The sequence below is a fragment of the Lates calcarifer genome, linkage group LG24 (genome assembly GCF_001640805.2).
Source record: "Lates calcarifer isolate ASB-BC8 linkage group LG24, TLL_Latcal_v3, whole genome shotgun sequence".
NCBI lineage: Eukaryota > Metazoa > Chordata > Actinopteri > Centropomidae > Lates > Lates calcarifer.
The window spans coordinates 6,505,093-6,523,421 of NC_066856.1; the positions used below are offsets into that span (position 1 = coordinate 6,505,093).

The 18,329-nt window shown below is 42.2% G+C and overlaps 1 protein-coding gene across 3 annotated transcripts in view; it reads right to left on the reverse strand.

Annotated features, from left to right (window-relative positions):
• Positions 1 to 18,329, reverse strand: part of arhgef4 (Rho guanine nucleotide exchange factor (GEF) 4) — a 100,547-nt gene that overhangs the window by 42,795 nt on the left and 39,423 nt on the right. The window contains exons 1-3 of one of the 3 annotated variants that reach the window (XM_018698798.2): positions 14,548 to 15,335; positions 12,879 to 13,151; positions 12,344 to 12,473 (exon numbers count right to left, since the gene is read on the reverse strand). In XM_018698798.2, coding sequence (XP_018554314.1) covers positions 12,344 to 12,473; positions 12,879 to 13,151; positions 14,548 to 15,324 — 1,180 coding nt within the window. In that variant the 5' untranslated portion in view covers positions 15,325 to 15,335. Of the gene's footprint in view, positions 1 to 8,249; positions 8,888 to 12,343; positions 12,474 to 12,878; positions 13,152 to 14,547; positions 15,336 to 18,329 lie in introns of those variants that run through there. The other 2 variants (XM_018698802.2, XM_018698801.2) reach the window with 2 other exon arrangements.

Sequence of the window (18,329 nt, forward strand, 5' to 3'; positions counted from 1 at the left end):
GCTGTTATATGCCCCCCTGAGTAAATGATGCACTGAAGAGAATGAGAGGTCATAAACAGAAAAACAGAAAATCTATTAAGTGAAAAGATAGTGCTAGTCAAAAGATGCTGTCCACTGCACAGTACCGTATGTTGTAGAGAGCTGTGACTTGATCTGATATAAAAAAGTTTATCTTTGAATCCTGACTTTTTATGAGCATGGGAACCATGCCATCATACTAAATGCTGTACAGCATTTATAGTTTTTGCATTCATATAAATCTCTCAACTAAGCTCTGCAATCAGGACTGCTAACAACCATCAACCATTGGATTACCAGAGTAAAACAAACAAACAAAAAAAACCCTGACAAACAAAAAAAATCATAGATGTAAACTAATGTGGACATGTCTGTGAGGACTGTCATCTAAATCTACAGGATCATAAAATGACACACAGAAGCGCTTTTCTATCTGCAGTCTGTATCAGTGGGATAATATCATGTCTATGCCTTCCAAAACTGTTAGCATTAAGTGTACCAAAAACCAATCCAGTTTATGATCTTGCATCGCTATGGTTAGGTTTATACACAAAAACTACTCTGTTAGGTTTAAGGAATGATCATGGTTTGCTTAAATTATGACTTTGTTAAGGTTAGGAGACCTTCATTGCTATGGTTATTATAACAACCATGTGGTTGTGGTTATGGAACAATCACATTCATGAATAAAAGAAGCCAACGTTGACAGGAAACAAACAGCAGTCTCCCATGTTACAGCCTGATGTTTTCTTGACCCATCCATCTATCCCAACCTCCTCCCTCTGAGGACCTTGCTGCTCTAGAATAACATCACTATGCTTCCTCCTTTCTCCCAAACAGACAAGAGTCATAATTGCTCTGGATGATAGAGAGCTCTGTCAATTGAGATTCGAACATGTCCTTTTTGGACATTTGCTAACAACAGATTTCTTGAAGATGACCTTGCTGAGGTTAAATGCCCGATGTTCCCTATCAGTCATTCAGAACTGAAGAACCTTTTTGAATGAAAGGCAAAACATCTTTACAAAATCCATACAAAGTCCAGATGCATTTGAATTACCATTTTTGTATAACCATACAAAAATAAGAGTCTTACCCCCTCACAAACATTGTGCTAGATATATGTTACACAAAACTAAACCAGTGAGGGGGGCACTGCAGCATCGTCAATACGCCCACTTCCAATGCCCTTGATGGATAACTGCTTTTAAAATCTTTTTCTTTGGCAGTTCAAACACACAAATAGGACTGGCTCATTGTGAGCTAGATGTTGACAGAGTTGGACTGACTGTAACACTTCACCTCAGGTTAATGGCAAACAATTCACCTTCCTTTACAGCGAGGACTATAACACATTCTTCACATGGATACTACCTTGCACAGGTGTCATCAAAATCTACTTTCATTTGTCCTGGCACAAACAGAGGCAGGGGAAAGGTACCAAAAGATGTACACAGGCCAATATTATTATCCATAAATCAAGGAGGTTTCAACCTCATCCTGCAATAATCCACTTCCAACAAATTAGTCATAATTATGAAAAGGAAAAACACACCAATATTTCAGTTTTAATTTACTGTTCAATCTATCATCATTGAAAGAAAATCACTTGAGACTATTGATTTGTGGGGAAAAAAACTCTCACTTCGGTTGCTGACATGACATCATGTGGCTATAAACACCAACCATCACAGTGCTCCATCTCTTTATGGAACACAGCATGCTCCTGTAACATGACGTAATGGCCTGTTTGGAGACAACAATGCCATTAAGCAGAGTTAATTGCTCCAAGCACTTTAGATCATCCTTCCGTTTTGACACTCTCGTTCACTGCAGGGACGACTTCAGCTGTACCTTATATTGATCGTCGCCTATCAAGACGTAAGGTTCAGGATATTATCAAATTCAAATCCATTATAGAACCAAGAATAAGGTTATAAATAATCAATACTCAAAGATCTGTAATTGTCTTTGAGCTGAGAAGGTAGCAACAGTTTTGAGCACCAGTCTGCTCAATGTTCACAACCTGTAGCTCCAACCTGAAAATGAGATGAGAAGCAAAATATAGTAAATATTGTTTATACAACACACAATTACTGGAGGACTCCATTCACGACTATTAAGTTGAAAATGTAGAATGAATATATAAGAGATTCTGCTCGAGAGAAAATGACATGACACAATCAACTGATGGTTTCTCACAGTCCACTCGAGGCTGTAGAGTGCAATGTTGGACTCAAGTTTCTTCCCCTTACAAACAATCTTTGGCAGACACCTGCTTACAGAGAGCACATCACCTGGACAACTGCCAACATTGTCATTGTAGAGAAAGTTACTTTTTTAGCAGACTCAATGCTAATTAGCTACAGCTGATATATTTTGCTGTCCGTCAACACTGGCCAATTTAACCAGCGAAAGTGACCATCTAAAAATGAATAGCTTGCTAAATACCTAAAGAGAATGATGTTCACTAAGAGATTTGTTAGTGTCAGAGCATTATTTTCCCAAGCAGTGACAAGATCTGAAATGGAAAAAAGTTCTCAGAACCAGAGTTGTGCTTAAATCTTTGCTCTGTTCTGATCCTGTAATTTCCGTACAAAAAGAAACCACACTGCTCACTTGATGGCTGAACTTTTACCAACTCGATGCAACATGTGACCATGGCAACAACCAAGAAACCAAATTAAGGTAAATGATTCAGGAGCTCATTTTGATAGCATTTTAGTTTCCTGAGTTATACACCTCCTTACTTGCAGTGAACAAACTTCTCTGAGTGACATTTTGTCCTACCACCGCAGACTGCTGCTGAGCTAGGAATGGATTAGATGTCAAAGTAGTGAATAAAATGAAGGAAATCATTGCAGTAGCTCTGTTCTTTGTTTTCCACTGTCCTGTCTCAAATGAGTTACTTCAGCAGAGGTAGAACATGAAGACGCCTCAGGCTGAATGGCTGTTCCACAGCGACCTATTTCCCAGAGTGCCTCCCATTTTTTCGTGATGGATGCTTTCAGACGTCTTTCTCTCCTCCCCTTACTGTTTCTTGCCTCACGGATGAGGACAGTTGACTCTCTCTCTCTCTCTCTCTCTCTCTCTCCGTGTGTGTGTGTGTTGGGACCAGTAGTCCTCATGAGGAACGAAGCCCTGTCCTAATGAAGAAAAACATCATTTTTGAGGTTACGTTAAGGTTAGGGTTAGGCTGTCCACAAGGATAGCTGCACAAATATTTGTGTGTGTGTGCGTGCACGTGTGTGTGCGTGCACGTGCGGGTGGCCCAGTGTGCTGCACAGTTGCCAGCTGGCTTTTCTTTAATTCACAGGCCCACACAGGGACAAGTGTTAACACAAGCATAGGCCAGTCACAGACATGTTTATACACATGACCTCTGTGGCATCATTTGACAAATGTTATTGTTATTGGGGCCATGCAGCACTGAGAGCAAGAGGAGGAAGAAACATGAGTAATGGTGGTTTGAGGTCAAGCATAACAAAGCCCTGCAGCGGCCAGGATGCACTGTTGCAGGGATAGAGCCATGTCATGCTCTATGATGGCAAATGGATGACGATGATTTCTAACAAGGGGTGTGGAAACAGACACAAGGATCAGGACTGACATCTACTTACCCTATATGGCCAAAAGTATGTGGATACCCCTGCCCAAATACTTAAGTGCATTTTCAGACTAGGTCTGTTGTTGGATTATTCTCTGTCCCTCTTTTTCAATGAAGGATAAATCTACAGATATTTTTAATAGTGTGCTTCAACTTTTTGTTACCAGTTTTGTGTTTGTCCCTTTCCTGTTTCAATATGACAGTTGCCCTATGCACAAAGCCAGATCCATTAAGAAATGGTTTTCCAACTGAGCCCTAACCTAAACCCCAACCAGCACCTTGGGGATGAAGTGAAATAGAGACTGTGAGCCAGGACTTATCACCAAACATCAGTGCCGGACCTATTTCTGATTGGGAGCAAATCCCTGCAGCCACGTTCTAACATCTGACGGAGGGTCCTCCCAGGAGAGAAGATATAGCAGCAACATATCACATATGAGTGGAATGTTCAGGCGTTCACATACATTGTTTGCCTGTCCACACACTTTCGGCCATATAGTGTATCTGAAAGTGAGCAGTTCATTAAATGGCGACTGTATTTCTAGAGGAGGACTTGAGACACAGAATTAAAAATACAGGATACCACAACCAAGTTACTGACTTAAATAGAGGAACGAGTCCCCCACTTGGCAGTTCCTCATTTAAACCATCTTTAGACTGCAGTATAGAGTCTATATGGCTTTCCCACTTTGAAATTACACATGAATTGACTAAAAGCCCAGATGTCCCAGTCTTCCACCAGCACTTAAACACAACAAGAATTGGTGGATCTATGTCTCTCCACACAAATGTAAATGTGCCCTGATCCATGCGTATCAGACAATCTGTGCATGCACAATCAACAATCTGCAAGTAAACACAAGAGATTGCAAAAAATATTTTTAGACATTTGGGTAAACAACACATTTGTGAGCACCCAAAATTATACTCAAATTCTTGTACACAATCTTATTTTTCATTTATAGATTATACAATACACATTTCTGACCCTTCTGAATCTAATTCCTCTCCATTAATACAGAGGAGGGAGTCTGTTAATAATTTTGCAACCACTTCTTATTGCCAATGGAATCAGTACACCTTATACATTATCTGGTGCCCATTTGAATTCAACATAGGACAGGGATTATAAATAAGAATGCAAAGAAAATCCTTCTGCAGCATGACAACAACCCAAAACATACAACCAGAGCCATGAAGCTCTATCTTCAGTTACAAGAGGAACTTTGAGTCCTGCAACAGATGGTAAGGCCCTACAGGTCCCTAATCTCAACATCATTGAATCAGTCTAAGATTACATGTAGAGACTAAAGCAACTGAGACAGCCTAAATCTACAGAAAACTGTGGCAAATTCTCCAGAATGTTTGGAACAACCTTCCTTTTTAGTACCTTGAAGTACCGCATACTATCCTCAGAGAATTGCTACTTTTTTTTAAGACAAAGGGTGGTCACATGGGTAAGTGAGTGTGTGTGTTCTTATCTGTCACAGGAACTCAGTGTTGTGCAGGAGACAGACATCCTCCTGTCACTTTGCCAGCACTAAATGGAGAGACTTTTATTTGCCCCAGCTCCTTCCAAAAGAAAAAAAAATCCTCCAACGTAAATCAGATTAAACTTCTCTTCTAATCTCCATCAGTGGAAATCTCAACCCCAAACTCCCCCTCACTCCCTCTCCTATCTGTCAAGGGCAAAAACAACACAGTCCAGTGCTGCTGATACTCTGATATCTGATTTGGTTCTGTATACCCCAAATTTTAGGACATTATATTTGATGTGTGAACTTCCCTGTGCTGGAGTTAATAAATCACAGCTTTCTATACTCTATACTGGATGGATGTAATACAAAAGTGATTCAACTAATACTAATATTAAATTTTAATAACATTTTTACTGAAACCCTGATGTGTGGTAGTTGCTCCTTCCTGACAGAAATTCATTGGTGTGATTTATTTTATGTTTACTGTGGAGCATACAACATATTGTAAATATATGAAATATAAAACTAAAGCACCAATGGCACTTGCCAGAGGCTACATCACAATACTCATGTGTTAGAATAACAGAATATTTATTGCTGTACTGGGCTGTTTCTGACTGTTTTCAGGTTAGTTCCAAGAACAGTCTGTGCTTGTATATACTATGAGTATAAGGTCAATGACTCAGCTAGAGGATACAAGTTAGACCTATCTGTATCTAAATGACTGATCAACAGGACCAAGACTGTTCCATTACAGTCTTGGTCGTGTTGATGGAGGTTAAACTTGATCTGACTGTGGCACTAAACGAGGTCATGTGACTTTGATGACTACCAACATCATATGGAATCATCCTTCAGGGACCTTCAATATTCAGAAGAAATTTCAATCTGGACAGTTGTTGTCAAGATTGTCCTGGACCTGTATCTTGGAGGAACAAAACCAACTGACTGACTAGCTATGCAGATTAAAAACAACACAGTTTAACACAGTATCTTGACCAACAAGTGTTCCAAACCGAAATGCACTGGCAGGGCATCGTACAGTAATTTGACAGTATTTATTTATATTGTGTATTCTGTTCCACCACCACTATGAGTAAGTTTTAGTTAGGTTTGACTCCTGATTCTGCTTCAAGCAAAGAATTTGTTGGATTCATCTCACAGCATCTAAAAAGCTGCCTGCAACACCTTTCTGACATTGAAATTACTAGGGCTCCCTCAGTCCTGATAATGGTTAAAAGACACCAACAGTCAACCAGCGTTGACTATAAAAGACAGGATGTGAACGGTGGTCTCTGATGTCAAAGTCACATGCTTTCTATTAACCCAACCATCCACTCTGACCTCCTCCCCCTGAGGTTTTATGCTGCTATAATGTCACACTTGTGCCTTAGCTCCTGACAGACCACAGTCAAAATTTGCATGAAAGGCCACAAGAGGTTGCTTACCATTTAAACATTTGAACCAGTGACTAGTGATATTGTTTATTGGCAAGGACAGTTTTCCTCGATCCACATAACATCAGTTCTGTGTTATGTTCCCACATCTGTGTTTGTGAGAGAGGCTGTGACTGCCCAGAAAAAAAATGAGAAAAAAGAGACAGCATTCGATCAAGGATACGGCCATATGCACAGTATACGCACTGTATGAGACAAAATACATTTCATTACATGTACTGTACTCTTGCAAATGTCTGTAATGTATGTAAATACAACAGCATGTCAACACATATGCTTGTCGGTCCACCTCCGACTGAGCAACAAACACTTGCTAATGTTCCAATGGGAATATGCACTGCTATATCCGACCCTCCTCCCACTCCACTGTACATCTTCATCCCTCCTCTCCCTCCTTTCTGAAATGTACACACTCCATCATTTACAAGATAAAGCCTAGAGCTTAACACACATACACACAAACACACACCCTGACTGACAAAGCTGCAACAACAACAACAACTGAGATAATGATAAAGCTAATGTGATGCCATTTCAGCGAGGCAGATCTTGGCTAAATGCCACAGCATTATGAGCTAATATGTCTCCCCTGCACTGATTTTAATGCTGCCTTTCATAGTACAAAGTCCTGAGCTGATGGCCAGTTTCTCTTGTATTCTTCTTCCTGGTCCCTCATCAGAACGCTGCAGTGAAAACAATCCCATGACAGCAACAGAAAAATAGCCTGACAGGTAGAGCTGGTGAGTGAAAAGGACGCATACGAATTATGAGATTCAAAGCTACATAAACATTAATTTATATAAACAAGCAAGCAAGCAAGACACTAGCAAAGAGACAGTATAATAATACAACTCTACTAGGCTGGTGATAACACTCAGATTTCACCACAACCAAGCCCACATATTCTCTTGTCTATTGATTCAACTGGGGCTTGGTATCAAGTCTAATAATATATTCAACTTAAAAAGTCAAACATCTGCTGTTTCCATTTCCTCAAATGTAAGAATATACTCATTTATGTCTTTGTAAATGACATAAAAATAATAAGTTTAGGTTATTGCTCAGTCAATATGAAGATGACATCAATGGACTCTGGAAACTTGTCAGGTTAGACTGTCAGTTAACCTTTGATGTATGTTATTCCGTCCCATCTCACCTGCTATCTCTCAAACAACCAGGCAAAAAAGCCAGAGCATTCCAAATGATACTCAGCTCTAGCCCTGAGAGCTGAGGGCCAGTCAGATTCCACCATAATGCCAACATGAGTACAACCTTGGCAAACAAGCACAGACATAAGACACCATAAGAAACTGTGCTGTGCTGTGAGAGGCAAAGCTGATGATATTTTCTGGCTCTTTCTGCATGACTCGAAAGCTGAGTAGCTAGCCCACCCAAACACATCAACACAGCATCTACACTGTCAGCGGGTGTCAGCTGACCGGCTGGCATGACACTCACACACACACACACACATACAGACACACTGCACATCCAATCCAACCCTGAATAACACACTAACCTCATGGCACTGTGTCAATCTGCCGGTGTGCATGTGTGGCCTCATACAGTGAAGTTTATGCATCCATGTGCATGAAAAAGGAGACTTTATATTTGCAAATTACACATTGAAATGTAGTGATTCTTGAGGCAGATGTGGACAGACCTGCATTCTGTGTGCAGAGCACTTACCTGTGGTGGAGTGCAGACTCTCCAAGCTCCAATAGCGAGACAGGACCCCCCTTAGAGTGCCACCTAGGCTACCTCCTCCTCCACTTCCACCCATACATCCACCCACCCCGAGACCTCCGTCCACGGTGCTGTCCACCCCTCCGCCTGTCGGGCTCCCTCCGTCCGAGTCAGACCCAGGCGACAGCCCTGAGCTGCCGCTGCTGCCACAACTGCCCCCTGGCAGGGGCACGCCCCCCTCTGAGCCCTGCTGGGTCCGCATCCCAATCTGGACGCACGGCAACAATGAAGGAAATGGAAGTGGACAGTGAAGAAGTAAGTGGGAATGAAAAGGAGGCGAAAGCGACTGAGCAGGTGGTTTATTCCTCCGGCAGGGAGAGAGTGCAGAGAAGGAGGAGGAAAAGGAGGAGGAGGAAGAGGAGGAGGTGGCCTCCTGGCTGATATCTGCTGCACTATTCGCTGAGGTAAGCTTCAGCTGTCAACTTGCTGCTTCCTCCTCCCATGCACAGAACAGGAGAGCTGTAACAGTGCTCCTCTCTTCATCTCTGCTCTGGATAGCCTCTCATACAGTGGCTGCCTCCTCCCTCTCGGCTCCTGTTTCTCTGGGTCTCTCTACCCATTTGCACACTGCTTCATTTCCTCACATTAACTCACACAGTCAATCTCTCTCTCTCTCTCTCTCTCTCTCTCTCTCTCTCTCTCTCTCTCTCTCTCTCCCTCTCTCTCTCTCCCTCTCCCTCTCTCTAGGCTGACATCAGTAGGGGTCCTGTAGGGGGATTTCTGCAGCTCGACCATGTCATTTGCCTGCTAGCGACAGCGTGGACAGCTCACTAATGGTGTAGGAGCCATTAAGGTGGAGAAGGAGAAGAAGCAGGCATCCCTCCTCCCTCAGTCCACCCCCCTTTCTCCACCCTAACAAACACACATATGCAAATACACACACACTCACTATGTTGGTTTTCAAATCATCTATATTGAGTTACAGTACATACCAGATTTTAAGATGAAATGTTCTGCCGTACTGGATCTCCGATTCTGATGAGTAATAGGCAGTAAGATGCAATATACAGCATCAACATAATACATAAATGTATAATTATGGTTTGACAGATATCAAGTTTTGTTAGAAAAAACTGTAATGTAAAGTGTAAAGGATTCAGGATATAGCCACAGCTTGAGCTATAACAGTATAGTACAATCTGAATATTAACAACACCAATTCAAATAAATGAACAAAGATTCTATCAAAATAGCAGAGGAGGATGATGCTGGCTAAAGTAGATCAGATTTTTTACAGTGGGCTCAATATGTTGACAAGCTGATATTTCCATCTAAACCTAGTGTGAATAATACAAGCCAAACCACATATTGTTGAGAGGAGAAGGTAAATATATTGCAACTAATGAATATTTTCATTTTCAGTTATTTTACTTATTAACTGATCAAATATTTGGTCCAAAAAATGTTAGCAAATAATGAAAAAACTGAATTTCACAAAACCCGAGGTGCCATTTTATATCAATTTCTTAATATAGTTTTTGATTTTGAGAACCATCACCTTATCACTGTGGCCCCAAAGGTAAGCCAGCTGAGGTCAGCAAAAATATGATTCCCAGCTGCTAAAAATTGCTCTACAGAAAAAACAAAAAAACAAAAAGCCAGTTCAGTCTCTCAGATTTCTACCACAACTTTAATAGAGATGGAATTTAGTTGTGCAACATCATTTTGTAGAAACAGTATCTGAAACCTGCAGTTTACTCTGGAACTACTTTCTTGCAAAGACATATCTGTCTTTAAAAGCATGTTAATATATTTTGTAGTGTCTCTCTCTCTTTCTTTTTTGAATGAACAAACCCAAAATTGATCATTTTAACACAACTTAACAACCCTGTATTCAGTCCCATTTTGACTGTATTTCCTGCTGTTTAATCTCCCTCACAGTGAGCTGATGCTTGTGTATCAGCCCAGTGTTTTGTGCCATCAGCCCACACACACAATACAAGGTGCTGAGGATAAAAATGTCACAGTAATAGGAACAGCAGTAGATAGAGTATAACCAAAAAGGCTGATTCTGACATCCAGATAGAGTTATCCGTGGCACAGTATACTCCCTCCCTCTCTCTCTCTCTCTCTCTCTCTCTCCCTCACACACACACATACACACACACACACACACACACACACACACACACACACACACACACACCTCTGTCAAAGTTATGTCATGATCAATGCAGAAGCAATAGCAAAATCTAGAGCCATATACCTGAGGCCAACAGTGCCTGACTTAACAATTGCCTATCTGACTTTTCAAGATCAGGTCACCATTACTAAGGGATTTCAGCCTAATGAAACCACTATAAAGATTACACGTGAAGAAGAGATATAGCACTGTACAGATTAACTCTGCTCAGCTGGGGATCAGAATGATAATGCATAGTATTGTGTAAAAAGATTAAAGTGGCTTTATTATGTGTGCGCTGTCCCATTCTCAGTCAATGACAGCCCAGCGCAGTGAGGTGGCACTGCACTTATCTTATGATTCAGCTCACAATCCAATTCTGTCCTATGAATCTAATTATACTGGGACATCTGCAGCAAGACCACTGAGCTCACCGTGAAATCGTGTAATCTACTGCCTGATGGGCTCAGACCGTGAGAGTGTGTGCGGGCATGCCCTAATGTGCATGACTGTCCCAGACATCCGATGCATTCAGCAACCACAACCAAGTTATGGACTGTCACTAAATGATGATAATAGTGAGGTTAATGTCAGTGCAGCAGTACAGCTACATATAAACGTCAGTCAATCTATTAACTAGTCTGTCCTGAAATCAGGCCAAGAACATCTGTGGAGAGGTGACAGTTCAAAATACTGATTTAAGGTTGTAATACCTAATAAATTTGCAAACGTTTCTAAAAACAACACTTTTTCATCATGGATTATTGAGTGTAGATTGATATGCAAAAAATGCCAAAAATTAAATCTACTACACAACAAAGAAGCCACTGTAGATTTTCCAGATATTGTTAGTTTGCCTTTTCATTTGGGCAAGTCTGATAAATGCAGAAATGTATTTCCTTTCTGTGTCACAAGAACCCACAGATAAATCAGAAGAGAGTGAAATAAAGAATAAATAAAAAATAAAATAAAACTGCATGTCTCCCTGAAGAATCTGATGTCAGTATCTGTTTGTATGAATCTGTATGATAGGTGGAACTTTCTTGGCTTTGAGTTACAGTGAGAACTTACTGCAGCCATCTGGTTAGAAAAGGAACTGCAGTTCTGTGTTAAAGTCAGCCACAACTAGAAATGTCAAGAAGTCCCTCATAGTAAACTTTGAGGCTGAACTAGTTACATCAGAGATACTTGTATACTGTCAATAGCAGCACTACAAGCAATAAAACATGTGCATATCTATGCAGTGCAATGTTTTTATTGATATAGCACATGCAAAGTGTAAATCAGTGACTCAGTTTTAGCTGCAACCAGCACAAATTCAACATAGATTCACTGAGGTGAAATTAGGTGAATCAACATTTATCATCAATACTATACTATGCCAGCTACAGAAAGCAAAGATAATCTGCATCATTATACACAGTAATCTATCGACCATAACTGCTCAAATGTTTCCTATGAATGGTGTCCCCTAAGGACAAAGCACATACAGGAGTAAAAGCACTAACATTAAAGGAAACATAGCACAAATTCAGGAGGAGTGATGGGCTTGAATTGGGCAAGAGACAGAGAGATTCTTTGCTTGTCCATCAGGCTTTGGGTACCTTAGCTAAAGCTCTATTAGTTTTGATTTTCCAGGTGAGGAAGTTACCATGTGAACAGTTTATCCAAATGATGTCAACTAAGCAACCTCTCCACATGGCTATAGTTGGTAAAGTTAGATTAGCTAGAGGGACATTAAAACAAGGACATATGCTGGAAGCTTTTGTTTTTAGTTCCACTTCAGGCTGAGATCAATTCAACCACGATGAAATACATCCTTTTTGTTAGAGACATCACCAAGTAGCCAGAATGTCACAGGTTCAAATGTTCCAACATCCAGTGTACCATTCAACATCCCTGAGTGGGTACTTACAGGCACAGGAGATGCGTCTTCTCCAGCCCAGGCAGTCAAGACCGATGGGGGTGCTCTGAGAGAAGCAGTGGGCCTTGAGGGGCATCCCCTGGAAAGCCTTGATGGGCCCTGAGGTGACTCCAGCATCAGTCTGTGGGAATGGAAGAGGATTTGTTTCAGTCACTGATATTATCACTAGTACTAATGTGCGTGTTAATGATAAACTGGACATGAACAGGTAGAAGACAATCACTTATTGAATACAAGGGAGTGACAAGCAAAGAAAAGAATACAAGATGGCTGGGCATGCGTGAATTAAAGGGCAGAAGGGTAGAGAAAATAGATTAGGCCATGCATGAAACAGAGAGTAAAGTGAAGACAGAGATATGCAAGCTTCATATCCAAGAAAAACTGTCAGAAGTCACCAGAGAGAAAAAGACCATCCAGGAAGAATGGACACTCAGAAGCAAGGCACAGGAGGAAGATGACGATTACAAAGACTTCCAAGGTTTGGATCTTTGTTTTGGCAGCTCACGGCAATGTGGCCACATCTTACTTTGTCCATGTCCTCAGATATCAACGTGTTGAGTTGGCCCAGGCTCCCCTTGATGGCTCTGGCCAGTTTGCGCTTGTATCTCTTTTGCTCTTCAATCCACAGGTCATCTGAACAGTTTTGCCTTCTCTGCTGTCCACCTCCAGTGCGGCCCATATCCATCCAGCAGCCAGTCCTCAGCCCACCCAGCACCACAGAGGCCTTCCCTTCGCCCTCCACCTCCAACAGCTTTCTTGTTCTGGACAGGCTGGTTGGTCGACCACCGTTTTGTGTGCCCTTTTGAGTGTACAGTCAACTAATTAGTCACAGTCCCCCAGGTACAGTGCACAAATGTGGCTAGTTTGTGGTCATTACTTTAAATATGTGTAACTTTAAGTATGCAGTTAGTACCTTCATCAGAATGTGCTTGTGTGATATGAGCATAGTGAAATGACTACACAGCTATGTGTATGACAGGCTCTTACATTTACTGAAATAGAGCTGGATAGTTAATCCCAACATCTTCACAGTTCTCCTGTCCTGACTATTAATTGCAGTGAGTGCTCACGCATTAAGGGACACATCTGCAGTAGCATAAACAATGAAAACAAATTAAATAATTGAAAATTTGGTGTCTTGACTTTCCTTACATATGCAGTGTCTTCCCTACACACTCTGCCACACTACCTCGATCTTGTTTTTGTTCTGTTATATTTTGTTTTATTATCTATAAGGCTGTGTCAAAGTGTCATAAAGGTTGGGGGAACTCAGACACAGCCAGAATTAACTGTCAAACTGTCAAAATCATCCAAGATTAATACAAAGTTACAAAGTGTTATCTTTTGATAGATCACACTGCAAGGCAGTGGGACATTTCCTCACAGTGACTATCCACTATCAGGTGTGAAACTTGTCAATATTGCCTCTTTGTGTGTGTGTCCTGCCAAAAGGGTAGAGAACAAAAATAAAAAAAACATGATAAGTATACAACATGAGTTGGTGAGTGGGTGTCTAACTCAAAGGAAATTCTGTGTTGAAGTAGCCTGCTTCATAGGCATTTTCTATTTTATATCATGTGGAATACAAGCCACAAACAAGCCACAAGGGGGGGTTGTCCTCAAGGTATCCTGTTCTGGCAGTGTGTTACAGGACTGTTGTAGGAACTGGCAGGGAGGTAGGATGATGGTAGTCTGCTAACTCACTGAATCTACCACACTGCTGGAGGTTGAGAGGGAGACACTGCTGACACTGCTGTTTTTCTCCCCCTCTTCATCCTCTGCAGAGAGAGCCACAAAGAAAGAGGGACTTGTTCTCTCTCCCAAGCCAGACACTGACGGATATAGATACACTGGCTACCACAACCCTGAGACACATATTAGCACACACAAACACCATCGACTGCAGAGAAAGAGATTAAGTGGTGTTTTTTTTGGTTTGTTTTCTTTTTCTATTCATTCCAAGCAAGTTAGTGTGTGTGAGTTGGAGGTGGGGATGGAACACTAGCACCTTGATTGAGCCTGAACAAGGCCTGTTTTAACCCCACAGCATCTTAATGGTATGTAACATACAGAGGAAGGACATTTACATAATTTAAATAGAAATCATCAGAAATTAGAGTGTGAGCCCTGTTTTTGTTTTTTTTTTTTAAATATAGATGCTACAATTTTACAAAAATTCAGATTTCTTTTCTTACCTCTAATTCACTGATGAAGCCAGTGGCATATAGGCTGATGTGTGACTGGCTGTCTATTCTGTGCTCCGCTGCATCCAGAGGGCTGAGGCTGACACCCAGAGGGCTAGTTGAGGGTTTTAGGGTCTTGGGTCTCTCAGGGGGGTCTGTCAATCCCTCAACGCTGACTGATTGACCCAGAAGAGCAGGATACACAGAACTGGCCCTTGAAGAGTGAGGGTAGCGAAAAATTTTGCGTTGAGCTGCTGGCCTAGGGCTGTTAGGTTTAGGGCTCATTGGCCGTAGGGGGCTCTCAGTCAAGCCCTCACTGGCCACTGACTGGGACCTAGTCCAGGAAGGTGAATGCTGATGAGTTAAGGTGGCTAGTGAGCAGGGGCTCAAAGGTGAAACTGGGCTGGCGTGGCTGGGCTGTGGGGCTGCAGAGTCATCTAAAAATAGAGGTAGACCATTTGGTGAACACTTTCTTCTCTGGCCCTCAGATTTGCACCCATTGGGGCTTTCTTTTCCACTCCCTTGTGGAACTCCCCGTTTGGAGATGGGATCAGTGTGGCGAAGGGTTCTGAGTGAGCATGGTGAACCTGGATTGCTGAGCCTGTCCAGGAGAGGAGAGGACGAGAAATGTCCACGGTCCTGCCCAGAAGCAGCGTTGCAACACTCCCCATCTGGCACTGAAAGAGTTCTTTTCAGCAGCTCAGCCTCCTTGGCCTTTTTCAGCTTCCTCCAGGATTGTTTAGCTTTACCAGAACTGACATCAATGCCCTGCAGTGGCCTGCTCCTCATTCTCCTTATCCATCAAACGGGACTCAAACAGGCTGGAAAGGGACTTGTGTGCTTGTGCAAAGCGCATGCGAATGTTTAAACTGTCATTGCTCTTACTCCTCTTGTAGGTTTGCCCATTAGGTGACTGGACTTGCCTGAGGAGGGGGTTGTCTGGGCTTGAATCTTCGCTACTCCCTTGGTTGACTAGATGACGGACATGGCGAGTGTGAGGAGTGGAGGGGAAGAAGCCACACTCCTCTTCCTCTATCTCGTAACGTGCTGGGGAAAATGTTTGGTGGACTGTTTGGTTGAGGATGTCACCTTTGACAAAAACCTCATCATCTGAGTTATCCTTCTGTGACCCTTGCTCAGGCATAAGGCCCTCACCTCCTCCGTCTGATGATTCCTGGGGTACCTCCTCACTTTTGGCACCTTTTGAGCCCTTAGCCTTCCTAAAAGAAGGCATTTTAGCAAAGACAGAAAACTTAGAGCCTCTATTTCCTGTCTGACTGCATTTTGCTTTGTTTCTCTTGATCATTTTGTCAAGATTGGCATTTCGGTCTGAAAGAGCAAAGTGAGCATCCTCCTCATCAAAAGAGCTGCTAGCTGAGGTGTAACACACAGCATCATAGGCAACAGTCATAGGTCTACAGTGCTTTTCGCTACTACTGTGTAGAACAGGTGTAGCTGTGTTCACTTCAGGTTCTAACTCGGCAGTGTTAAAGGATTTTTCTCTCTGCTCAGTCTGATGTTGTGGACCTTTGGGGCTAGATTTGTCACCTGAAAGGTTATCGATATCTCTAACTTCCTCAGCAGGCCTCATGATCTCATATTCTTTCTTTGTTTCTGTGTTTAAATTGTCCTCTGTCGTGCCACAGTTTTCCAGTGAAGCCTCTAAAATTGGCTCTAAACTTCTGACAGCGAGCAGGCTGAGGCTGACATCAGGGTGCGAGTGCCTTACTACCCTCACCTCCTGGTGAGGGAATGGCAAGCTCACTGGTGTGTGATCACTGCACTGCTCACCCAGTGTATATTCCTCCAATGATTCAGATAAGCTGCCTCTTCTTTTGTTAGGTAAACTGTGATCCACTTTCTCGTCTTTTTTAAATTCACTGTCTACTTCTGAACTTAAGGGCTTAAGGGTTTCTTTTCTTTCTCGGTTTGAATGCTTGAGCTCTGGACTTTCTACAGTTTTATCTTCAGTAATATTCTCTGTCTTTTGTTTTAGCTCATCTGCATGAACCAGGCTTAGGTGGCTATCAAAGTCTTTCCCTAGCACAGATTCACAGTCCTTACTGCTCCATTTGGATCTGTGGTTCAGTGAAGACAGTGACACATCAGAATGTTTCTGGGGCTTGTCTACATCCTCCAAAAAGCCATGAGTCACATTTGTTGATGGATCAAACCGGGAGCAATTTATTCTCTCTCTACTTTTGTAGTTACTCTGGACTCCCCCTGAGATACAGCCTACACCATTCCCTCTCTGCACCCCTTTTATACTGGCCTTGGTGTTATTGTTGGAGTCTGAGAGCAGAAAGGTTTTCAGGCTACAGAGAGGTTCAGGATTCTTCAGATCCAGCTGAACTTGCTTACAATGACTAGAAACTGTGCTGACAGTGGTTTGTATGTTTGCCTGGGAAATCGCCTCCTGAGCTAAAACTGGTTGTTCTCTGCTACTGTCCTGAATGGACTCAGTAGCAGCAGGATGTGTTGAGGTTTTTCCTGTCTTATTAGGCAGATGCGGAGAGAAGAAGTAAGCATCAGGATCACTGGCATTTGCTTTGGGAATAACCGTCAGCTCACTGTGCTCAGAAAGCTCTGTTGTGCCAAGTTGTGACTGTGGAAGACTGACTTTGCTTACTGCTTCCACAGTTTGTTCCTGGTCAAGATAAACACAACTGTCCTCCCCCTCCCATTGCTTGGTTTCCCGGAGAAGAGAGCACGGTGATCCTACCCTCCCCCTCTCCTCTTTAAACCTCTCTGATAACAGAGAGGAGGTCTCCTCTGCTCCTTGGTTGCAAGATGAAAACAGCAGATTATTTGAAAATGGGTGAGGACGCAAACATTCCTCAAACCCCTTACCAGTGTCAGACTGGATTTGAGTTGAGACAGGCTCTTTACAGTCAGGCTCTATAGAGCTCTTCAAAAGCTTGTCCACAGATTGGAACGGCCTGTGAAATGGTTTTTCTATTGAAGCATTCCCCTGATCCAAGTGATTAAGGATTAAATCCTGAGTTTGACCTGGAACTTGCCATGGTTGTAACTTTGCACTGTGAGGTTGCTTTTGATCTAGTTCCCTCCCTGTGAGCTCCTCCCTGTCTGAGTCTGCCAACAGGACAGGTGAGGCTAGTTTAGAAACTTTTGGAACCACAGTCTGCTTAGTAGCACAGGTATCCAATGGAAAAGAGGTTGTGGTCTCTGTGGAAAATGTAATGGAGGAACAGATTTCATTTACTGTCCCAGGTGGTTTAGTCCCCTCTGTTACAGTGCCAACACACCCATACTGCTCCACCTGGAAGCAGACATCTGAGACCTGAGGGTGGATCTCTGACAGTCCCCTGTTGGGGCTCTTCTCACACAGAGTTTGTGAACAGCAAATGTCTACCTTGTGTACCAGTTCATTGATTTGTGTATCAAGTGTGTCTGCGGGCTCTGACTTTGTGCTATGTGATACACTATTTGTCTTTGTGCCATGTGCTTCTGTGATGTTTGGACTTGCTACAACAATTTCTCTAATTAAGTGAGAGTCTGTGTATTTAATCTCAGACTTAGAGTGTGCTGGTGTACAAATTATTTCAGATTTTTGTGCATTTATTACATCAGTGAAATGTGAATCTGCTATGCATGTGTTATCATTACAATTAATCTCTATTTTGTGATGTGTGTGATTACAATATGTCCCCTCACTCTCACACAAATCCCTTTTGTCCTCGCTCTGCACTGTTACAGCATGTATGTCTCTGTCTTTATTGATTATATCTTGGTTTTCTATTTTTTCTCTCTGTCTATGATGTATATCATTAATA